This window comes from Mesoplodon mirus, assembly GCF_964341445.2.
Source record: "Mesoplodon mirus genome assembly, chromosome: 8".
Classification (NCBI taxonomy): Eukaryota; Metazoa; Chordata; class Mammalia; order Artiodactyla; family Ziphiidae; genus Mesoplodon; species Mesoplodon mirus.
Genome location: NC_138984.1, coordinates 80,368,277 through 80,386,782, shown reverse-complemented (window position 1 = coordinate 80,386,782; position 18,506 = coordinate 80,368,277). Strand labels below are relative to the sequence as shown.

General features: G+C 34.2%; 1 protein-coding gene across 1 annotated transcript in view; it reads left to right on the top strand.

Annotated features, from left to right (window-relative positions):
- LOC309809369 (sodium channel protein type 3 subunit alpha-like) overlaps nt 1-18,506 on the top strand; it is a 112,362-nt gene that overhangs the window by 32,765 nt on the left and 61,091 nt on the right. The window contains 9 exon segments of the mRNA XM_082630424.1: nt 3,357-3,479; nt 3,481-3,488; nt 5,102-5,182; nt 10,145-10,273; nt 10,846-10,937; nt 11,917-12,189; nt 12,388-12,451; nt 17,179-17,320; nt 18,398-18,499. Of these exon segments, the coding sequence (XP_082486550.1) occupies nt 3,357-3,479; nt 3,481-3,488; nt 5,102-5,182; nt 10,145-10,273; nt 10,846-10,937; nt 11,917-12,189; nt 12,388-12,451; nt 17,179-17,320; nt 18,398-18,499 (1,014 nt within the window).

Genomic DNA, 18,506 nt, shown 5'->3' with positions numbered 1-18,506 from the left:
TTTTATATCAGGCTTTAAAGCTTGGTTAATGTGAGTCTGCTGCTCAGAAACAGAATTGTTCTCTGTGTGCTAACGAAGTCAGTTTTTATTGCCTTCCTGTCTGACAGCAAGACTTGAACGCTGATTTATTCATAATGGCCATGACCCATCTTGAGAGACATCTAGACTGTTTACTGTTGTCTGCACAGCTTTCCTTTATGAAGTGTCCATAAAGATAAAGATTGAGGTGCTATTGAAGAAAAAGGTAGTTTGTGGTTCTTAGGATAGAAGAAGCTAATGTAGGAAGCTAATGGATAAGTTCTGGAATTTAAAATACAGTATAGAGCTTGTTAATTATATGAAATAATGCAGGTGAAAGGCATTTTAAAATTGTAAAGCATTATGTAACTTTGCTTCCATCAATTAATGATACAGTTTACATACCTAATTTAATCATATGAGCAACATCACAGTGTATTTTAATGGCATTCAAATTGAACAGATAAAACTTAAGAATATTGACAGTAATAATAATAGCTAACATTTGTTATGCTCATACTTTGTCAGGTACTGTTTGAGTGCTTTAACTGGTATAACTTATTTAACATTCAACGAACCATTGAGGCAGGTACTATGTTAACCTCATTTTATAGATGGGAAGGTGAAGCCCAGAGAGGTTAAGTAACTTGCCCAAAGTCACATTCCATAAGTGGTGGACTAGGATTCGAACCCAGGCAGTCAGGCTCCAGAGCCAGAGCTCTTAACCACTAAGCAAAACTACATATGGTGTTTATTAATATAAGAAATTTTTTTTAATTGGTTTTATAATTTTGAATTCTCTGATGTATGCGGTTCTACTCAGAGGACTTATTCTTGCCTCAAGTAGTAAAAATTTTAGTGAACCTGTAAAATGTGCATTTACCTGGAAAAAAGAAGCAAGCCGCATTCCAGAGTAGACAATAACCAGTTTAACATACTTCCGGATATAACATTCATCACCTTAGTAGCAATAAGTAGTACTATTTTTTTAAGTCACATCAATACTTATTTCTTAGAGGACTGATTTTGGAATTGACACTATTTATCTCTCTTCTATTTACGTGTCATTCTGTAAAATAATTTTCAGTTTAGATATATCTCTCAGTAACATAAGAGCCCCAAATTTCAAATGCCTTTCTTGAATTTTTTTCACCATACAGGACATTAACGTTTTATTCTTAATTTCTCAGAACTCAGAGTTTTCTTTGTGTTAGGGGCTGTTCTCCAGAAATAAACTAGTATTGTGTTCTTAAGGTCTGCTTTTTCCAGAATCAGTAAATTCACCGAAGATGCCCTTGGCATGTCATTTTTAATCCCATTAGTACTACAAAGGCCAATCTTGTGGGAAGAGAAGAGGATTCCATGTTTTAAGGGACAGTTCATTCCTGTTCACTCTATTTTTGGAGATTTTTTCAAAATAAAATCCTCTCAATGTTACAAGTGGTTTTTTCAGGGATATTGTTTCAAAAAAGCATGAGTAAATGCACCTTAAACTATGGTAAACTTTACATGTTACTGCTATCATTGAATGTTTAAATGGATCTAGATTGTTTGGCTATAATATTACATGATTTAATCCTGTGAATTCAAAAAATCCTTTAATGCATTTGTGCTTCAAGGGCACTCTTCCCAATGTCCACTGTCCCTTGTGGATAATCTCAGTGCTAGTAAAGAACAGTTTATTTGCCCTTGTCATAGAATTGTTCAAATTTATAGAGTACAGTTCACAGAAAATGGTTGGTGAGGTCCATGGTCTTGAATACAAAAGGCCAATGTACAGAGAAGTTGTTTTCTCTACCCTTTATACTTACAATATAAATATTATACTCACAATATATCTATTCAAACAGAGCATGTTGTCAGTGAACATGAATGTATGGGATATAGCCCTTACTTAAAGGATAAAAACATATTATTAAGTAACTGGTTATATAGAATAGATGTCTTAAAGGTAAATGGCATCTTAAAGATAAACCCACATTTAATTAAAACAAGTGTTTATCTGCAAACCAGGCTATTAAATACTGTGTAAAAAATGGAGAAAAAGTAGCGAACAGGCTCTTTATGCTCAATGATTTATAACAACTTCTAAGCTAGTCCTTAGTGGAATGAACTCTACATGTAAATTGCTACTTGACTGTAATTACAAGCAACATGCCAATGTGCGTATATTAATGTATTAAGACTTACTGGAAAAGGGAAACAATTAGGGAGTGATCAGAAGGCAGTGTGATTTATCTGGAAAGACATGGTGGAGGAGATGATCTTGATAGCTGAGGACATTCCCAGAGAGTAGGAATTTTCAATCCTTGGCTGCATATTAGAGTCACGTGAGGCAATTTTTTGACTACCATTGTTTGTGCCTATCCTCCAGAAATTGATTCAATTGTTCTCACGTGGATCCCATATATCGACAATTTTAAAATCACCCCAGGAAATTCTAACATGTGGACAGGACTAAGAACCTCTGATATAATAGTGGGTCTTTGTAGGTGGGACCTTATTGTCAGGTCTGTTACGGACCTGAAACAGGAGGAAGTTTGCATTACATGACCTTTCAAGTGCCTCCCTCCTCTAGGATTCTTTGACACTCATTTTCAGAATCAGAGGGAGAAGTTGACAGTGAGTGGAACTGGCAAGTGAATTGAATTGGCTGGAACAGAGATGCTTTGGTGGGAAAAAAATAAAAGATGATCCTAGAGAGACCTACTAGGTAATCACTGGGTAGTACAGCTTAAATGGTAAATTGAAGATTATAGGTTTCAGGGAATGCCCTTTGAAATGATGTAATTCAGCCTAACTCTTAATGCAGCTGTTCCTTCTCAGTATTACCAGCAGATCTATAGAATGAGCAAAGCCAGGTTATTCAGCCTGTTTGAACATTTTAAAGTAGGACAACTACCAGAGGGAAAATAGCCTTCATAAACTTTGGAGTTAAAAGACTTGATGCAACTAAAATATTTATAAAAGATTATTTTAATAGCAGTATGTACAGAATAATCTCAAAAGTTACCAAAGCTGGAGACAGATGGTAAGCCTTAGATAGACTTAGAGTCCATAGAGTTACCATACATCTTGGTAAAAATTTTGTGTAGGATCAGCACTTTGTATCAGGAAGTTGATACCTGAGAGACAGATTAGATAATAGTATATCATATCTTTATTTGTAGCTATATGTTAATTTAAGGGAGAAACACCTAACATGTTTATAGTTATGATATACAAACTGGCTTAAACAAGTTCAAACAAATCAGGTAAAAAGTTTTTTTATGTGTATAAGCTCTTCAAATAAGCCACATGTCTAATCTAGTGATTTTTTCTCATATTTTCTTTTTCAGACTTTTATAGTATTGAATAAAGGGAAGGCAATTTTCCGATTCAGTGCCACCTCTGCCTTGTATATTTTAACTCCGCTAAACCCTGTTAGGAAAATTGCTATTAAGATTTTGGTACATTCATATCCTTTTCATGTGAATTGTCTAAATGCTGTTTCTAGTAGTTGATTTTACAAAAAAATGTCATTCTTTTTAAAAATATATATATATAATTTCTTTGAGATTAATGGTAACATTGTTGTTTAATCTGTTTTACTCATTGATTTTCTGCTGTTTATAACAAGATTATTGTAGAATGACTATTATGATTCTAGAAGTAAAAACGCTACCATGATAGTGAATGTGTAAATGAAACACATTGTGTAGTAGGAATAACAGCAAATCTACTTCAAACTTTTTATTAACCTCAATTAGACCATATATAACCACCACTATAGAAACATAGTCTATGGTGCTTAGTATTATTAACTATATTACCAAATGTTCAAACTTCTGTGCCTTAATTCGTTCTGTATTTTCATCACCTGGGCCTGTCCTCTCTCCCTCCCTCCCTCCCTCCTTCCTTCCTTCCTTTCTGCCCTCTTTCCTTCCTTTCTTCCCTCTTTCCTTCCTTTAGTAAATATTTTTTAAACTACTATGTGCCTATGTATCTGATTGATAATATATATTTAAAACTCATTGAACTTAAAACTACTTACAGTGATAGTCAAAATGTATATGTAAAATGACATAATACGGGTGGATTTCAAGAAAATTCTCAAGACATGAAAATAAAATAGAAACGTGATCTTCAGACGCAGTGTTCAAGAATCAGCATCTTATACAGGTTCAAAACAGGCTAACATAAAAACTAAAAGAGAGACAAAAGAGACAGGGTTAACCTAGAGACAGGGGAAATAGGACTGATAACCTTTTGAAGTGCATTTGAATTCTCCCATTCCATGGTTTGATATTGTAAAGTATTTATGTTTTAAAATAAAAGATTTACCTCAAAATATGTAATCATAAACTTCCTTAGAGTGAAGTCTGGATTGAGATACTAAGGGAAATTACTATATCTAATTCTTAGGAAGGTTTAAAAACAGTGTTTGTTTAGGTATGGTGTGGACTAGATACAAGAAGATAGCTAGATGGTCAAAGTTCCCACACTCTCAAGTGAAAATAGAAAGTTACAAAATAATACTAGCTCTTTAGCAAAAAATTGCCTCTCTCTTTATTCTTACGTTGTAAACGCTAAAGGAACAAGTTACATCATTATAAGACTGCTAGAATTCCTAATTACAGTGGAATTCTCAATCAGTGTAATCCTCAAATATATGGGGCTGTACATTCTCAAGTGTATTATATTGCACTCATTAACTTTTTTCTGTCAGTAGAAATTGTAAACAATACCTGAAGTATAACTTTTAGACTTACACTATAAACTTACTAAAGAATGGTCATTTCCCCTGCAGTGCAGTTTCACACAACTCACTGAAATGCAAAATTCCCATTTGCTTCAAATAGAGATCTCTATCTATTGAATTCAGTTTTGTGAGAAAATGATGTAAAATAAAAAAAAATGGACTAAGAGTATATGACAGACTTTGAAGTTTCTTACTGTTTTTGCCATTGTTTTAAAAGAAATAAGTAAGGTTAATTTTACAGGTAACTTGTGTTGATTTTTTTCTTTTTTGTACTGGATCATTTTTAAGTGGCCATGACATTGTACTAGCATTTATTCCTTAACTATAATCTACTTTATTCAGTATGCTTATCATGTGCACTATTTTGACCAACTGTGTATTTATGACCCTGAGTAATCCTCCAGACTGGACAAAGAATGTAGAGTAAGTAGAAATAATTTCTTGGAATGAGAAATACACATTCAAATTCTCTAGCAATCTCCTTATAGTTATGGTCTGACTCATGGTTTCCACTTTTTTGAAGTCAGGCTAAACACTTTTAAGAAAAAGTTATTTCCATAATATGAAAAAAATAGAGGAAGCTCTTTAGGGGACTTTTTCTCCTATGAGGTAGGTATTTCTTCTGACAAAGGACAGTATCTGTTTAAGAAAGGTTATTAATTGTATATACTAGGTGGTAAACAATCATTTAGCATAAAAGTTAAAACTGAATCACAGTTATGCACTTTAGATAAAATATAATTACCATTTGAATAATTTTATAAATAAACATTTTATTCTAGTATATTACCATTATTGTTATATTCTGATAGAATAGATTTAGGTGTTTAGCTCTATATTACTATATTAGGCATTTCAGTTATATGTTATAACATTACATTTAGGAAAAATACATTTAGCTATTTAAGTTACTTTGATGTTTAGTTATATTTCAACACATAGTTTATTTAGACAGAGGATGTGTGCTAAAACACCACAGATGTGTTCTGTAAAAAGGAAATATAGAACTACCATATGACCTAGCAATCCCACTACTGGGCATATACCCTGAGAAAACCATAATTCAAAAAAAGTCATGTACCACAATGTTCATTGCAGCTCTATTTACAGTAGCCAGGACATGGAAGCAACCGAAGTGTCCATCGACAGATGAATGGATAAAGATGATGTGGCACATATATACAATGGAATATCACTCAGCCATAAAAAGAAACAAATTTGAGTTATTTGTAGTGAGGTGGGTGGACCTAGAGTCTGTCATACTGAGTGAAGTAACTCAGAAAGAGAAAAACAAATACCGTATGCAAACACATATACATGGAATCTAAAAAACAAACAAACAAACAAAAAACAATGGTTCTGAAGAACCTAGGGACAGGAATAAAGACGCAGACGTAGAGAATGGACTTGAGGACACGGGGAGGGGGAAGGGTAAGCTGGGATGAAGTGAGAGAGTGGCATGGACATATATACACTACCAAATGTAAAACAGATAGCTAGTGGGAAGCAGCCACATAGCACAGGGAGATCAGCTCCGTGCTTTGTGACCACCTAGAGGGGTGGGATAGGGAGGGTGGGAGGGAGACGCAAGAGGGAGGAGATATGGGGATATATGTATATGTATAGCTGATTCACTTTGTTATAAAGCAGAAACTAACACACCATTGTAAAGCAATTATACTCCAATAAAGACATTAAAAAAAAGGAAATAAAATGTCTTTGCAAAACCATGTTCAAAAAATGACAGGGCTTAAGGGGAAAACATGATTATGGACAGATCACTCAAAACTTATAAAACTTTGTAATTAGAACACTAATAAAAACAATGACAATCCTAATAAAAAGATATTGGCCCAGTTAAATCTCTATGGACATTTGTACCTAAAATCTCAGCCAGCAACCTCCCTGCAGTCTCAGACCATGGGTCTTGTCCTTTCTCCCTTGAAATGGAGACCCTGGGAACATTTGAATGATATCATCAAAATAAAACATTTGACTCAGTATTTTAATACAGAGGGAAATATCTAAGCACAGTAGTTTGGGCCATGTTAAACTAGACCCTGCTTGCACTAAAGAAGGAAGTTCTGTTAATTTTTTCATTAGTATTAAGGTCTTTTATTGCTGAGGATGTTCTACGTAAATGTGAAGGAAAAGGTGTCCCTGATTATTTCAAAGCATCAATACGCAGGGGAAAACTGTGCTTTAACTAATACAGTCTCTGCATTATAACAACATTATTCCCCAATTTGTCCATCACATGTGAGATTATTCATGACAAAGAAACATGATATTTAGTGAAACAGAAGATGTTTAGGTTATACAGGCTATTTATGTATGGTATAATGCAATGATCAGGTATTTGTTTCAGTGCAAAAGAAAATTTTATTATGTTCTTCTTATTGTTATATTTTTTAAAGTAATGTCCAACAGGAGATAAGTTATTATGACAAATACTGCCACTTCTATTTCTGTTTTTTAAAGATTTCTATGAGGATTTACAGCATCCTTCTAAGCTATCATTTGTCAGTGGTTTAACACATTAAAGACTTTTTTGATAGTAGATTGAAAATGCTCCCTAGAAATCATTTTAGTAGAGAATCCAGTTCTTAGGTTGAGGCAAGCCACTTAACAGAATTCTTATGATTTGGGGATTAACAAATGGACATACCTATGTAAAACTACTCTGTATGTTATTTTCCTTGCAGAAATTATTGACATATTTTAACATATATGAATTCATTTGTATAACATTATTAAAAGACAGGTACGTGAGAGAGTGGCATGGACATATATACACTACCAAAATAGATAGCTAGTGGGAAGCAGCCACATAGCACAGGGAGATCAGCTCCGTGCTTTGTGACCACCTAGAAGAGTGGGATAGGGAGGGTGGGAGGGAGACGCAAGAGGGAGGAGATATGGGGATATATGTATATGTATATCTGATTCACTTTGTTATAAGCAGAAACTAATACACCATTGTAAAGCAATTATACTCCAATAAAGATATTTAAAAAAAAGAGAGACAGGCAAAGGGGACACTTAAATATTATTATTTGAATATGCAGTTTTCTCTTTTTAAAGTCATTTTTAGAGATGACTATATCCATTATCAAAAGTCTTAGCTTTACAAAAGCTTTTGACTTACACAGTTTAGTTGGGAAACTTTGCACAGGTTTCTGATCAATTATCTCTAGTCAGTTGACAGCAAGGCAGCAGGAAAACAAGCAAAATATTAGTGGTTACAGCTAAAAAACAAAACAAAACAAAGAAACAAACAAAAAATCACGCAAAAAAACAGAGTCCAATGAAAAGAGAAGTCCGTTCCGACATGAAAATAGAAGTCACTGGTAGCAGAAACTGTCCCTGTACAAAGAGGTGGCATACTCCGAAGGCCTGAGGACCATATTGTATAGTGAAGGTTGTTATTATGTAAGGCAAGGCACTTCTATAGACATCAAAATTACAGGGGAAAATAAAACACCTTGTAAAATGGACAGAATCAACAATATGATTAAGAGCCTAGTGGGGGTACAGCCAAGAAAAATCAAGATCCCCTTGATTCTCACTGACCTGTTCAATCTAGTTTGCTAATAGGTACATCTGAACGCCCATTCTGTGCAAAGCTGTCTCAAATGTTAAGTTCTAAGACCTCTCTTCCTTGGATAGCTATCACACTCACCATACACTCCAAATGTCCCCACAAATTTTCTTCCTTTTCCAAAAACAGGAATAGGAGCAGGGACTTTAATCTTGTTTCTAGTCTGTAGATAACTTAGAATTGCTTAAGTGTAAACCACAGGGCACTAACCATTAATAGGATAAACAGAACATACATGAGAGCTGTCTCTTATGCCTTTTGCAATGCCAGGTAACTCTCCAAACAGAAATGTCATGGTGATTTTGTGTAATACACAAAGATCCAAACCAAAACACAGTAACCATAAGCTTGGCATTGTAAATTATGTCTTCCTAATAAAGTCAGTTACTTCATAATAAGTAAAGATAGCAGTTACACTTACTCCTCATGAAATTAATTGAATTGTTTAAAAAAGGAAGACTTAGGAAAACTAGACGTGAAGATTTCTGCATACATTTTCCTTTGATTTCTTTGTTCCCTCATAAGAGAGAAATTTCTACAGAAAAAAAATGCGAAAATAACTCTCCTAACTTTTTTTCACATATAAAATACTAGTAGGTTAGAAAAGATAATGAATTTTAATGAAAGTAAATTAAATCTTTGTGGCTTGAGAGGAGTAATCTGAAGAACAAACTTAGATTGTACTTTTAAAAAGAATCCACTGTTGAAAAACAAGTACTCTCTCCCAACTATTTTTGGAAGAAACAGAAATAACTTGTATTGTCAACACTCAAAGGAGAGAGGGCTAGAAATTCACTACCAAACAACAAATGGAAAAGTTTTTCACCATTTTGGAGGCTGAAACTTGAATTTGAGCATGTTTAAATGATTTGGCCCAACTGCGTAGTAACTGATGAGAGGTTAGATTCAGGAATTTTGGTATCCCTGAATTCTGGTAATTTTGGTAATTGTGTAAACACACACAGAGAAAATACTAATGCACTGAAAGTTTTTTGATGAATACGTATATATACATATATATATATATATATATTTGGTGAATATATGTGTGTGTGTGTATATATATATATATATATATATATATATATATAGAGAGAGAGAGAGAGAGAGAGAGAGAGAGGAAAGCAGATTTATAACTTTATGCCTGAATCTTAAGGATAAAAAGGGGAAGTACATTTTCTAGATTAGACATGTAAAATATCCTCCAAAATTATTTTAATCATTAAGAAAATTGAGTGAAATATTTTATTATAAATAAACAAATCCAAGAAATGTTATCTCTAGAGCTATAATGTCCAATGAGCTATAATGTCCAATGAGCCACATGCAGCTATTGAAACTTGAAATTTGGCTAGTCTTAATTGTTGAAAGAATAACATTTTAGATATATTGGTTTAAATAAAATATAATATGCAAACTAAGTTTACTCATTCTTTCTTTTTTATTTGGTTACTAGAAATTTTAAAACTACATATGTAGCTTGTATTATATTTCATTTGGACAGTGTTGCTCTAGCAGATCAAGCTTGATAATTATCCATAAAACACATGAAACTATTATTCTAAAACCTAAATATTTAAACAAGATCAGATTCTTTGTGGAAGATATTATCTCTTCAGTTTAACCCTTTACTCAAGCTCATAAGGTTAAACTAGTAGGTTTTTTTTGTAAGTGGAAATAAGGAACAAGGACTTAGTGAAGTGAAAAACCACAAAAGGATAGGATTTGCTATATTTTAACAGTTCAAACGAAACAGTTAATTTTTGTTTGGATGCTTTTCCTAGGTACACATTCACTGGAATCTATACCTTTGAGTCACTTATAAAAATCTTGGCAAGAGGGTTTTGCTTAGAAGATTTTACATTCCTTCGTGATCCATGGAACTGGCTGGATTTCAGTGTCATTGTGATGGCGTGAGTATTTTTGAAAACATGTTAAGCTCAAAGGAATGAAAATAGTTGCAGCATAAATCAGTTAGTTGTGACATATTTTTAAAGTAGAGTTTGCTTATAAGCCAAACTAACTATATGCTTCATATATTTTGAGAATATATATTAGAATATATATTGCAAGGTAAATATATCTGGTAAATGAGCAATAAATGGAATTACCTTCATGTCATATAGCCTTCTACTTCATCAAAGTGAAGTTATTCATTGACTATAATTTAATACCACCAACTGTACTTCTATTAGTTTTGTAAACAAACTTGTTCATATTAGTGAAAACTGCATTGAAATAAAGCAGCAATATTTTATTCCATAAAGGCAGCTGTAAACAAACTTGTTCATATTAGTGAAAACTGCATTGAAATAAAGCAGCAATATTTTATTCCGTAAAGGCAGCTGTTAGCACATGGCACCCTGAAGTCTATAGCATTTCCATAAAACTCGAGGGGCTCTATATGCCAAACCAACCCACTTTTCATTCTTTACTTAGTATAAACTTTTCCAAAACTATCAGTAACTCTGATTTAATTCTACAGGTATGTAACAGAATTTGTAAGCCTAGGCAATGTTTCAGCCCTTCGAACTTTCAGAGTATTGAGAGCTCTGAAAACAATTTCTGTAATCCCAGGTAAGAAGAAACTGGTGTAAGATGGTAGGCCCCTTATATCTCCAACTTTTCTTTTGTGTTATTGTGTTTGTGTGTGAACTCCCTATTACAGATATGTGACAGAGTTTGTGGACCTGGGCAATGTCTCAGCGTTGAGAACATTCAGAGTTCTCCGAGCACTGAAAACAATTTCAGTCATTCCAGGTGAGAGCTAGCTTAAACACCGAGGCTGACTTTAAATACACTGTAATAATATTGAGGTTGAAATTACACTTATAACATTAGCCTTGTTGCTTATAGTTTGTCATCTTCAAGAATGCCAAATGAGATTACATGTTTATTTATAAAGTCAGCCTTTGAGTTTAACAGAGAATTGCATGAGGTGTCTATAAAAAATACTAGTTTTGCTCTCTTTCTCACCCACTTTTTTTTGCATTTACGATGCAATGTTTTCTTCCTTACGTTCTAAAAAAAGCTTTGCTACCATGGCTTTACTAACTGATTTAGATTTTACCATTTACTGCGGATCTATTTTGGAAGTGGATCTCCTCTTATAAAGGAGAAAAGTTTATTATTGAACAGCATGTACGTGGCATGGGATTTTTATTATTTTAAAATTCTTTCCTCCTTTAAATCATTGCTACTTGGAAGCTAGTATTAAAAACTGGTTGGAGAGAAACAGCCTCATGAAACACAAAATCTGAAGTGTAAAACAACTGCAAGTTTGACTTTACATGTTCGTGGCAGCACATAAAACCACACATTAAGAAAACCTCCTGCCTAGATATTTACACTTTTATTTTAAACCTCCAGAAAGCACACTGATCATAAATCAAATCTGCTCTTCATCCATTTCCCAAACCATCTGGCTGTCCATAAAGCTTTGGTGTCTAAAGAGACAAACAATTGTTTGTGGGAAAAGAGAATGTGTATAACTATTAAGAAGACATTGTGGCTTATGACACTCTTCCTCAGCTGACCTATCCTTCTCTCTCCTCAGGTTTAAAGACCATCGTAGGGGCCCTGATCCAGTCTGTGAAGAAGCTTTCTGACGTCATGATCTTGACTGTGTTCTGTCTGAGCGTGTTTGCTCTAATTGGTCTGCAGCTGTTCATGGGCAACCTGCGGAATAAATGTTTGCAATGGCCCCCAAGCGATTCTGCTTTTGAAACCAACACCACCTCCTTCTTTAATGGCACAATGAATTCAAATGGGACATTTGTTAATGTAACAATGCGCACATTTAACTGGAAGGATTACATTGAAGACGACAGTAAGAAAGATTGCTCCATTGTTAATCTCAGTGTTGCTGAATGAGTTTTCAACTATAAATAGTTGAGGCTGTGGGCTTGAAGCCATCTTTGTAAATTGGTGTCCACTTTGGAAATAACTGAACTAAACAAATTCTCATTTGTTCCTAATGGCAATCGGACTGATATGAAATGAAACACTTTATTCTTTATATTAACAGGTCACTTTTATGTTTTGGATGGACAAAAAGACCCTTTACTCTGTGGAAATGGCTCAGATGCAGGGTAAGGAAAACTTTTTTCTAAAGATGTAGAACACTTTGGAAAAAAAGCAAATAAGAAAAATATACCGGGGTAGCCTTACACGTGTATAATAAAGAGTGGTACTGCCTACCTAGGAAGTACCTTCTCTGTCTTAATTGGATTGGTATCAATTCTAAACTCACAGCCATTAAAATCATCCCTTTGGGTGAAGAACTGTCATCAAGAATTTGACAGTTAAGATGTACCTGAATTATTGCTCCAAGTGTGAAGGCCCAGCATCTGTCTTGTCTGTAAATCCATCAGAGCCATTTAAGAATTACAGGGAAGGAAACATAAGACGGGTACATTTTGATTGATGTGAGGATGTATTGATGGGATAAGTTTTGCTGTCGCTAGAAATGATCCAGACTGTAACATGGTCTTCAGGGTGCAAACCCAGTTGGGAAACTGCTTTGAGAGACTTATATATTCTTGAAATAGCATGAAATCCTGTGTGCAAGGAAGCCACGTGGCAGATGTATGTCAAAGGCATGTTTGAGTCTGCATCTGCATATTTTACATTTTTTTTCACATTCCACAATAAGAGATGCTGTAATGTCTTAGCCATCCTGCTAGTCTCTCATACTTAACATATTTTGCCAAGAGAATTATAAATTAATTTTAAGTCAGGGTAGAGAGTGAATTTCTTAGAAGCCAAGGGATAGCAATAGTAAGTGACTCTTAGATCACAGAACTTATACAGAACATATTTTGAGCCATCCTAGAAAATGGGAAACTGGTGTGGTCATAAAGGTTTAAGAGGGTTACTGAAACCATATACCAGTCACAGAGATGGAATTTAGGGGAAGTTTTTTTTCCTGATAGTTTTCTCAAACTTTGGTAGGAGAATATGGTTGAATAAGGGCATAGATTCTACAGTTTATATATACCTGGGTTCAAATCCTACCTCCACCATTTACAAACTCTTTGACCTTGGAAAAGTGTCCAAAGCTCTCTGTATTTGACTTTATTTATTTCTAAAATGAAGAGAGTAATATCATCTCCCCCTTCGGGTTATTATGGTGATTAATTACTTAATACATATAAAGCACTTAGACTAGCACCTGGTCCATCAAAAACATTTATTGCATGTTAGCTATTGTTTTTATTATTACAGTTAATGTAAAAACCTAGATGAAATTTTGGATAAGGTTGGTTAATGCATACTTTATCCCTAGTAACCCATACTAATCCCTTCCCTTTATTGAGTACCTGCTATGGGTCAGGTAATTTACATGGTAAAATTGACCACCACTCTATTGTTAAATGTCAAATAAAATTCTAAAGAAATCTATGCAATTTCAAGACTTCCTATAAGACTACAGTCGTTAAGACAATATGGTATTGGGAAATAGTAGATATAGATCAATGAAACAGAGCAGACAGCCAAAAAAATAGACCACAAAAAATGTCGTCAACTAGTTTTTGACAAAGAAGAAAATGCAATTCAATAGAGACAGGATAATTTTTTCAAAAAATGGTGCTAAAACAATTGGTGATCCATATGCAATAAAATGAATCTAGATACAGCTTTACACCCTACACAAAAAATAACTCAAAACTAATCATAAACCTAAATGTAAAATACAAAATTATTAAAATTCTTTAAGAAAACATAGAATAAAAGCTACATGACTTTGGAATTTGTGAAGAGTTTTTAAATGCAACCCCAATAGCACAGTCCATGAAAGAAATAATTGATAAGTTGGACTTTATTAAAATTAAAAGCTTCTGCTCTGCAAAGACACTGTAAAGGGAGTGAAAAGACAAGCCATAGAGTGGGAAAAAGTATTTGCAAAACACATATCTGATAAAGGACTTGTATCCAAAATAAACAAAGCACCCGTAAGACTCAAGAAAAGAAAACAAATAACCCAATTTAAAAATGGGCAAAACTCTGAACAGACACCTTACAAAAGAATATACACAGATAGCTAATATGGATATATAAAGATGCTCAACATCTTTTGTCACTAGGGAGTTGAAAGTAAAACAATGATGAGTTACTACTATATAGCTATTAGAATGACAGAAATTTTTTTAAAAAACTGAAAATACCAACTGCTGGTGAAGATGCAGAACAGGAATTCTCATTCATTCATTGCTGGTTGGAATGCAAAATAGTATGGCCACTTTAAAAGACAATTTGGCAGTTTCTTAAAAAATAAACACAGTCTTACCATACAACTCAGCAACTGCCCTACTAAATATTTAGCTAATTAATTTGAAATTTTATATCCACACAAAATCCTGATATGAATATTTATATCAGCTGCATTCATAATCACAAGAAACTGGAAGCAATCAAGTTATCCCTCAAGAAGTGAGTAAACAAACTGTGGAATACTCATACAATGAAATATTACTGAGTAATAAAAAGAAATGAGCCATCAAGCCATAAAAACATTGATGAACCTTAAATGCATATTAATAAGTTAAAAAAAGCCAATCTGAAAAAGCTACATTCTGTATAATTCCAATTACATGACATTCTGAAAAAGATACACAATAGAGATGATAAAAAGATCAATGTTTTCCAGGGGTTCAGGGTAGGGCCTTGACTGGTTGATGCATAGGGGATTTTTTAGGGTGGAGAAACTATTCTGTATGATTCTGAAATGGTGAACGTTAAGCATTTGTCAAATTCATAGAACTTTACAGCACAAAGACTAAACAGTATAAGCAAAAAAAAATCTTATGTGAGGTTTAGGGATCCCAGGTTGAAACACAGAATGTGACAAAGGTTTCTAAATATATTTTAACATATAAAATAACTTCACTGAAGGAGGGGAATAGGTGCTAATCTAAGTAACTTTAGAAATGAATGGAGCCTGTAAGACTAAGGCAAAAGGAACTGTACTCTATTTGATAAAGTTGTTTTCCATGATAATATGGATTAACAATACTGAAACAATTATACATGTATACTGGTACTGAACAATTAAGTATATAGATAGCAGATGAGGAAGCCAGGTTTCTCACTTCTGGAGTGAGGGGTTACAGATAAGCAAAGGGAAGAGGATGAGTCCAGAATGATCCCATAGTAATGAAATAAAGTTGGAGAAATGAGTATGACTATATATTTAGCTTAATCTAGGCACATACAAAAATATATACATATGGTGTTAGAAAGCAAGATCTGGGTGCTGTGTTTATTACCAAGGCAGTGTCATTGCTTCTAGGCCCTCAGCTGGCAGAGCGAGGAGATATATGTGTATACACAAACACATACACACACTTATCATGATTTCTAATGCTGTTCTTCAATAAAAGAGCAAAGGCTCCTTGGAGAAATGGCTGATTCTAGGACTGGGGTAGAAAATATAACAGATGAGCCTGGAGCATCTTGTAGTTCCAGAATGTAAGAAAGTGCTGAAAAACAAACAAAAACAAAACACACACCTCCATGGGTTGTGGCAAAGAGATACAGAAGTCAAGTGAAAAAGCTCCCAATGGCCAAAACTGGAACAATTTGAGCAAAAAATTACAATAATTATATTATAATTCAAAGTATAAAATGAATATCCATGAGTACATACTTATATAAATAACTGATTGAATAAATAAATAGATAAATGAGAGATAATAGATATATCTCATGCAGAAGAATTCCAAATAATTTCTGTACATACTCCACTCTTAAGAAGGTGGATCATAACTCCCTGCTCCTTATGTGTAGGCTGCACATAATGACTTTATTCAAAGAGTGCAGTATGGAAAAAGAAGAAAAAGAAAGAGTAAATTTACAGTGGAGAAACCTGACAAACACTATCTCACCTGACAAACACTATCTCAAGTCAGGTGATGAAAGTTAGCATCAACAGTGATAAGTCATACTGATAGCATGTACCCTTGATATGATGTAAGGATAATAATATTTTACGTCTGTGGTCTTCCTCCCAAAAAATCCATAACTTCAATATCTAATCATGAGAAAAACATCAGACAAATCCCAATTGAAAGATATTCTTCAAAATACCTGACCAGTATTCCTCAAAAATGCCAAGGTAATCAGAAACAAGGAAAAGTCTGATAAACTGTCACAGCCAAGAGGAGCCTAATGAGACATGATGACTAAATGTAATGTGCATCCTGGATGGGATCCTGGAACATAAAAAGGATATTAGGGAAAAACGGAGAAAATATGACTAAATTATGGACTTTGGTTAATAATAATATATCAATATTGATTGAAATGTACCACACCAACATAAGATGTTAATTATATGGGAAACTAGGCATGGGATATATGGGAAGTCTCTGTACTCCCTTTGCAATTTTTCTGCACATCTAAAAATTATTCTAAAATATAAGTTTTATTTTAGGAATTTTTATAGAAGTGACTAATGAAGTAACTCATTAAGTTGTTCCCTACCTTTTGTTTTCTGACTTTTCATTTTTAATCATTGATTCTTGCCACTTTGAAAAGAAAGGTGTCAGAGGCAAAAAAAAATGTGTGGTTGCTGCCTCTCTGCCATTCTAAATGTCTATAAATGATTCTTCACACCTAAGTTTTCTATTGATTTTCCTAATAAATTTCATCTGATAACAGTTTCACTGTGAGCAATTATCTAAAGTGTTCTGGAAATGAAGGCAAGCAAATTCATCACAGACAGCAACTCTGGGTTTTGACAATTCCTATAAATTAATATGGATTGAAATAGCTATAATTGCTCTGCTGACCCCAGCTCCATTTCTCTCTCTTGCAGCCAGTGTCCGGAAGGATACATCTGTGTGAAGGCTGGTCGAAACCCCAACTATGACTACACAAGCTTCGACACTTTTAGCTGGGCTTTCTTGTCTCTATTTCGACTCATGACTCAAGACTACTGGGAGAACCTTTACCAGCTGGTAAGCGTATTAGTCCCTTTGGGTTGCTATAACAAAATGCCATAACAGAAATACATTTCTCACAGTTCTGGAGGCTGGGGAGTCCAAGATCAAGACACCAGCATGATCGCATTCTGACAAGAGCCCTCTTCCCGGTTCATAAGCTGACATCTTCTTGCTGTGTCATCACCCAGAGGAAGGGGTTAGGGATCTCTCTGGAGTCTCTTTTTATTAGGCACTAATCCCATTCATGCGGGCTCCACTCTCATGACCTAAGCACCTCCCAGAGGCCACACCTTCTAATAGCATTACAATTCGCATTAGGATTTCAACATATGAATTTGGGCGGGGCGGGGGGGGGACACACATATTCAGAGCACAGCAGAAAGGTTCAAACTAACATGCATGAAATTTAAATTTATGAACATATATGAAATGACTAGTATAGATATTTGTTTATAACACTCTAGAATACAGAGAAGGGTACAGCATAAAGCAAGTGTGCCTAGGATCCCAATTGTTCATTCAGTCAGTACATGTATATTGAGATTCTTCGATGACAAGCATTCTGCTAGGGGCTATGGAGGATGCAGAGAATGTTCATGACTTTGAGTTTATAATATAGTTGTGGATTTAACAAGAACATGTGAAAAGATTTCAAAACTCAATTATATAAAAATTTCAAATTAAACCTAAGGTTAATTGCAGCTAGAAGAGAAGAAAGATGTTCTCTCTAGATGATGTGGAGAGTAGTAACTCCATTGAAAGGAATTAAAAATAGTGTCCTTACTTGTAATATTGCCCCACATTATAGACTCTAAGAAAAGCATTTTAGTAGTGCTCAAATATATATCCAGTATATACTAATTTGAAATGTGTGTGCTTACATCAAATGACACTACAATCAAGCCTCAAATAACTTAACTATTATTTGTGTCTGTCTGTGTGTGTGCATTTTAACACCAAATAAAATCTTGGTCAAAATACATTGAATGCTAAAAAGCATTTGTCTTCTGACTGTCTAATGATGCTAATCCGATCTTTATTTGGGGACATTTTATAAAATATTGTTGAAATTTATCTTTTTTTTTCCCCTAGACGTTACGTGCTGCTGGGAAAACATACATGATATTTTTTGTCCTGGTGATTTTCTTGGGCTCTTTTTATTTGGTGAATTTGATCCTGGCTGTGGTGGCCATGGCCTATG